The following is a 6,704-nucleotide window of genomic DNA, read 5'->3' on the forward strand; positions in this document are numbered from 1 at the left end:
GGGTGGGCGCAGTGTGGTGGGGGGGACGTTGCGGTGGCTGCCCCTCCTCCTTGCCTGGTGTCGGAGCTCACCTGGGACATTGAGCCGTCCACGGGGCGCACGCGGTGGCTCGTAAGCAGCCTGGCTCTCGCTCTGCCTGCTCCTTTGGCCTCTAACGCCAACTAATCCCTGCTCACCACCCCTAACCCTCCGGCGAGCATCTCGCCCGTCCATCCTTCCCCATCCCGGTGGCTCGGTCTTGGGGCTACAAACATCCCACCGGCGCGGTGCCAGCATCCTCAGTCACCCGCCACCGGGTGCTCGGGCATGGCCCGTCCCCCCGTGGCCGTGACCGTGTCCTCTCCCTCCGGCAGGCAGCCTTTGGCGCTACGTCCGAGCCAGTGCGTCTTATACCCCCTACCTGCCTCCGCTCTGCGACCCCAAGGACAGCCACTGGCTCGTGGACGGCTGCTATGTTAACAATGTCCCAGGTCAGCATCTCGCTCGCCGGGGCCACCGGCCTCCCAAAAAAAAGACACCCCCCCTACCCACCCCCCAAAACCACGTCCCATCCCAAGTTGAGCCACCTGGGCTTTGCAAACGGCCGGTCAGGGCGCGCAACAGGTTCCTCTGCCACCCGTGGGTGCCCAACGGGCACCCGCGGGGTGCAGATGTCCCCGGGCGCGGGCAGGGGCGAGGGGCAGCCCCCCGGGGGGGGCGGTCTCGGGCGGGCCGTGCTCATTGCGTTTGTTCCCGCCGGCGCAGGCTCGCTCTGGCGGTACGTGCGAGCCAGCATGACCCTTTCTGGGTACCTACCGCCACTCTGCGACCCCAAGGACGGCAACTTACTGATGGACGGTGGTTACATCAACAACCTGCCAGGCAAGTAGCAGCTCAACGCCGTCGCCGTCACCGCCCAACCGGGGCGGCAGCCAATGCGGCGCCAGGTCTGGCCCCGAGGGCGGTGGCGGGCGGTTGGGTGGGGGCTGCATGGCCACCACGAGATGGGACCTCAATGGATGGAGACGTTAAGGTTGGATTTGGGACATCTTGCTTGGTTTTGCATCTTCTTGGTGTCTTCGTTGTCGGGCGTCCTCTCGGGGTGTCTTCATCCTCTTTGACATGCAAAAAGTGTTCATCCATCTTGCGTCACCTCTTGGTGTCCTCAGTACCCAGGGCGTCTTCATATTTCTTCACATGCAAGATGCATCCCTTCATCTTGCATCATCTCTTGGTGTCTTTGGTGTTGGGCGTCCTCTCGGGGCATCTTCGTCCTCCTTCACGTGCCAAAAAAAGTCGCACAGTCTTGCGTCGTCTCTTGGTGTCATCGGCACCAGGTGGCTTCCCAGGTCATCCTTCTTCACACGCGAAAAATATCCCTCCGTCTTGCATCATCTCTTGGTGTCCTCAGCACTGGGTGCCCTCCTAGAGCATCTCCATGCTCCTTATATACCAACCACCTTCCTCCATCCTGCATCATCCTCTCCTGGTGTCCTCGGCATTGGGTGTTCTGCCAGGGCGTCTCTGTCCTCCTGCAGGTACAAGCCACCTCCCTCCATCCTGCACCATCTTTTGGTGTCCTCAGCATCGAGTGTCCTCTTGGGGCATCTTCGTGCTTCATCATGTGCAAGCCACCTTTGTCCATCTCACATCGTCCTCTCTTGATGTTCTCAGCTCCAGGTGCCCTCCTCGGGCCTCTCCGTCCTCCTTCACTTACAAGACACCTTCATCTGTCTTGTACCAGCTCTTGGTGCCTTTGACACCAGGTGCCCGCCGTGTTCTTTCACAGGCAAGCCACCTCCCTCTGTCTCATACCATCTCTTGGTGGCCCTGGGTGCCTTCCTGGGGCACCTTCATGCACCTTCATGTGCAAGCCACCTTTGTCCGTCCTGCCTCATCTTCTCCTGGTGCCCTCAGCACCGGGTTGCCTCCTGGGGCATCTCCATCCTCGTTCATGTGCAAAGCACCTCCTGTCATCTCAAACTATCTCTTGGTGCCTTTGACACCAGGCACCCTCCATGCTCCTTCACGTGCACGGCACCTCCCTCCGTCTCAAACCATCTCTTGGTGTCCTTGATGCCAGGTACCCTCCCAGAACATCTCCATGCTCCCACCTCCCTCCATTCTGTGTCGTCTCCTGGTGTCCTTGGCACCGGGTGCCCTCCCAGGACGTCTCCATCCTCCTTCACATTCAAGTGACCTTCCTCCATCCTGCACCATCTTTCGGTGTCCTTGGTATTGGGTGGCCTCCCGCGGCATCTTTGTGCTCCTTCACTTCCAAGCCACCTTCCTCCATCCTGCATCATCGTCTCTCGTGTCCTCAGCACTGGGTGCCCTCCTGCAGCCTCTTCATCTCCCTTTGCATGCATCGTCTTTTGGTGTCCTTAGCGCCAGGCTCCTGGAGCATCTTCATCCTCCTCCACATGCAAACCACCTTCCTCCATGTTGCATCATCATCTCTTGATGTCCTCAGCACCAGATGCCCTCCTGGGGCATCTCCATCCTCCATCCTCCTCCATGTGCAAGCCGTCTCCATCCACCTCACATCATCTCCCGGTGTCCTCACCACCGGGTGTCCTCCTGGGGCGTCTCCATGCTCCTTCGCATCCCACCACAGATGCTGCAACTTGCCTGTGCCCTCCCGTCACCCCAGCGCGTGCACCAGGTTGCATCGCTGCTCTGCTCCCCACCGGCACATCCTGCTGCTGGGCTCCTGCCCCAGCTCCGGCACCCATGGGACGCTGCTCGTCCCACCACGAGCCCTAGCATGGCTTTAGCCATCCAGCCTGGGCTCGGGGACAATCCCTCGCCCCCATTTTCCTGCTCCACTCGTGCCACCACCTCTCATTGCGGGCTCGGACCGGGGGAAACCGCGATGCTGCCGACCCAACTTCTGCCTTTCCCACCCCGCAGCCGACATCGCCCGCAACATGGGTGCCAAGACGGTGATCGCCATCGACGTGGGCAGCCAGGACGAGACGGACCTGTGCAACTACGGGGACAGCCTGTCTGGCTGGTGGCTCCTCTGGAAACGTCTCAACCCCTGGGCTGAAAAAGTCAAGGTGAGGACCGGTGGGAGGCGGGGATGCTGGTGAGATGGTGCAGGCAGGGTGCTGAACACCTCGTCCTTGCAGGTGCCCGACATGGCGGAGATCCAGTCCCGCCTGGCCTACGTGTCGTGCGTGCGGCAGCTGGAGGTGGTGAAGTCCAGCTCGTACTGCGAGTACATCCGCCCCGCCATCGACCGCTTCAAGACCATGGATTTCGGCAAGTTCGACGAGATCTACGTGAGTTGGGGGACGGAGAGGCCGATGGGGTGGCCTGGAACATCGTTTAGGGTGCCTCTGGCCATCAATGGCGTGCCCCAAGGCATGGGTTGGGGTTCTCCAGCCATCAGTTGGGGTGTCCTGGCCATTGATTGGGGTGCCCTGGCCATTAACAGGGTGCCCTAGCTGCTAATGGGGTGCCCCAGATGTGGATTGGGGTGCCCTTGCCACCAGTTGGGTGTCCAGGCCATCAGGTAGGTCACCCAGCAATTGATTGGGTGCCTCAGCCACCATTTGGGGGTGCTCTGGTCCATCGGTTGGAGTGTCCTGGCCATTGGTGGGGTGCACGGGCCATCAGTTGGGTGCTCAAGCCATCATTCAGGTGCCCCAGCCATTAACGGAGTGACTGGACCATCATCTGGGGGTGCCCGAGCCGTTGTTCAGGGTGCTTGGGCCATCAATTGCCATGTCCTGGCCATTATTTGGGGTGTCCGGGCCATTGTTCCGGGTACCCAGGTCATCATTTGGGGCTCCCCGACCATCAGTTGGGCTGTCCGGGCCATTGGTCGGGGTGCCCAAGCCATTGGTTGGGTGCCCCAGCCATCAATAGGGTACTCTTGGCCATCGTTTGGGGTGTCCTGACTAGGTTGAGCATCCCAGTCATCATTTGGGGGACCCTGGCCATCAGTTGGGTGCCCCAGCCATCAATCGGGTGTCCTGGGCCATCAGTTGGGATGTCCTACCCATCAGTTGGGTGCCCGGGCTGTCATTCGGGGTGCCCCAGGCCATTGTTTGGGGTGCCCGGGCCACCGATGGGCTGCGGCTGCTCTCTCTGCAGGACGTGGGGTACCAGCACGGCAAGGTGGTCTTCGATGGCTGGAGCCGGGGTGACATCATTGAGAAGATGGTGAAGGACCGGCGTTCGGCCGACTTCTATGAGAGCAAACGCATGGACGTGAGCAGGGGGGTGGCACCGAGGCTCGTGGGTGGCGGTGGCTGCCCAGGGACCCACCTCAGGGCATCCTGGGATGGGCCACCCTCGCCCTGGCACCCTGATTTTAAGGGTGGTTTTTTTTTTCCCCTGGCCCTGGAGCCGTCTGCAGGGAGCAGCAACCTGCCTGTCCCTTGTCCCCTCTGTCTCTCCAATGTCCTTCTAGCCCTCCTGGTGCAACTTGTCCCCCCTAGTGTCCTCCTGTCCCTCACCGGCATCTTCCCGTGCCCCGCCACCCCGCTTCATCTTCCTGTCCCCTTGGTCCATCCTCCTGTCCCCTCAAATCCGCATGTCCCCTCCTTGGTCCAGCCTCTTGTCCCCTTGGTCCATCTCCTTTCCGCCCCTACCGTGGTCCCCTTGGTCCATCCTCTTGTCCCCCCGGCATCCTCCTGTCCCCTCCTTGGTCCATCCTCATGTGCCTTTGTCCACCTCCTGTCTCCCCCAGCATCCTCGTGTCCCCTCCTTGGCTATCCTCCTGTCCCCTCGATCCATCTCCTGTCCCCCCCCCAGCATCCTTGTCCCCTCCTTGGTCCATCTCCTGTCCCCCTCCCCATCATCCTTTTGTCCCCTTGGTCCATCTCCTGTCTCCCCCAGCATCCTCGTGTCCCCTCCTTGGCTATCCTCCTGTCCCCTCGATCCATCTCCTGTCCCCTCCCAGCATCCTTGTCCCCTCCTTGGTCCATCTCCTGTCCCCCTCCCCATCATCCTTTGTCCCTTTGGTCCATCTCCTGTCCCCTCCTTGGTCCATCCTGTCCCCTTGGTCCATCTCCTGTCACCCCGGCCTCCTTTTGTCCCTCTGTGTCCCCTGCTGCCCTGACCAGCTCACGTCCCTCCTCCTGCCCCCTCCATCCTCACCCGTCTCGCACACGGGGGGCCTGCTCGGGGGGGCCCCCCCGCTTTTCCTCCCGTAGGTGCTCACGTGCCCCAGCGCCGGCTTCACCGACCTGGCGGAGATCGTGTCCCGCATCGAGCCCTGCGGGGCCGGATCCGGATCCGGGTCCTGACCCTGCACCCCCCTTTTGCTCCCCCAGAGGAGTCCGACTACCTCACCGAGAACGAGGACGAGGGGCCGGAGCCAGCGCGGGGCGAGGAGGACGTGTTCGCCCCTTCCGAGTGGGCCACCGCCGGCGCCTTGGAGGCTGTGAGTGCCCCCTGGCTGTGGAGACCCTCCGAAATGGGGGGCCCCTGGGTTTGGGGGCTCCCAAGGGCGCCCTGACCCCATGCATGGGGGGCACGTGGGGCAGATCCTGCCCCTGGTTGTGAAGACCCTCCAAAATGGGGTTTGGGAGCTCCCAAGGGTGCCCCTGATCCTGTGCATGGGGGTATGTGGCCATGGAGACCCTCCAAAACGGGGTGCCCCTGGGTTTGGGGGCTCCTAAGGGTGCCCTGATCTTGTGCACGGGGTGTTCCTGGGGCAGATCCGGCTCCTGGCCATGGACACCCTCCAAAATGGGCTCGGGGCAGCCTGGAGCCCACGGGTGCTGCACCGTGTCCCAGTGTCCCCCGGCTCCCTGCGGGCTTGGTGACAGCCTGGAGCCCATGGGTGCTGTGCCGTGTCCCAGTGTCCCAGTGTCCCCCTGCTCCCTGTGGGCTTGGTGACAGCCTGGAGCCCATGGGTGCTGTGCCGTGTCCCAGTGTCCCAGTGTCCCCCTGCTCCCTGTGGGCTTGGTGACAGCCTGGAGCCCATGGGTGCTGTGCCATGTCCCAGTGTCCCCCAGCTCCCTGCAGGCTTGGTGACAGCCTGGAGCCCATGGGTGCTGCACCATGTCCCTGTCCCAGTGTCCCCCAGCTCCCTGCAGGCTCAGGCACAGCCTGGAGCCCATGGGTGCTGTGCCGTGTCCCAGTGTCCCAGTGTCCCCCTGCTCCCTGTGGGCTTGGTGACAGCCTGGAGCCCATGGGTGCTGTGCCGTGTCCCAGTGTCCCAGTGTCCCCCTGCTCCCTGTGGGCTTGGTGACAGCCTGGAGCCCATGGGTGCTGTGCCGTGTCCCAGTGTCCCAGTGTCCCCCTGCTCCCTGTGGGCTTGGTGACAGCCTGGAGCCCATGGGTGCTGTGCCGTGTCCCAGTGTCCCAGTGTCCCCCTGCTCCCTGTGGGCTTGGTGACAGCCTGGAGCCCATGGGTGCATGTCCCTGTCCCAGTGTCCCCCAGCTCCCTGCGGGCTTGGTGACAGCCTGGAGCCCATGGGTGCTGCACTGTGTCCCAGTGTCCCAGTGTCCCCCGGCTCCCTGCGGGCTTGGTGACAGCCTGGAGCCCATGGGTGCTGCGCCGTGTCCCCGTCCCAGTGTCCCCAACATGTCCCGGTCTCTCCCCAGGAGGAGGAGAAGAGCCTGCGGCACCGCCCGAGCCTGGCCCGGGACCCCTCCGCACCCCACACCTGACCCCAAACGCTACCGAAGGAGCCCGAGAGCCGGCACTACCTCCGCACCCCGGGGCGGGGGGGGGCCCCCACCGACACCCCCCCACCCCCCCC

The 6,704-nt window shown here is 63.3% G+C and overlaps 1 protein-coding gene across 1 annotated transcript in view; it reads left to right on the top strand.

Moving 5' to 3' along the window:
• The window catches only part of LOC103894327 (neuropathy target esterase), a 19,142-nt gene extending 12,492 nt beyond the window's left edge, over positions 1–6,650 (top strand). Inside the window, 8 exon segments of the mRNA XM_019470594.1 lie at positions 354–470; positions 745–861; positions 2,893–3,041; positions 3,114–3,266; positions 4,084–4,200; positions 5,148–5,252; positions 5,255–5,377; positions 6,547–6,650. Of these exon segments, the coding sequence (XP_019326139.1) occupies positions 354–470; positions 745–861; positions 2,893–3,041; positions 3,114–3,266; positions 4,084–4,200; positions 5,148–5,252; positions 5,255–5,377; positions 6,547–6,612 (947 nt within the window). The 3' untranslated portion in view covers positions 6,613–6,650.
• The last annotated feature ends 54 nt before the right edge of the window (positions 6,651–6,704 follow it).

Source organism: Aptenodytes forsteri, unplaced genomic scaffold (assembly GCF_000699145.1).
Source record: "Aptenodytes forsteri isolate BGI_AS27 unplaced genomic scaffold, ASM69914v1 Scaffold687, whole genome shotgun sequence".
NCBI lineage: Eukaryota > Metazoa > Chordata > Aves > Sphenisciformes > Spheniscidae > Aptenodytes > Aptenodytes forsteri.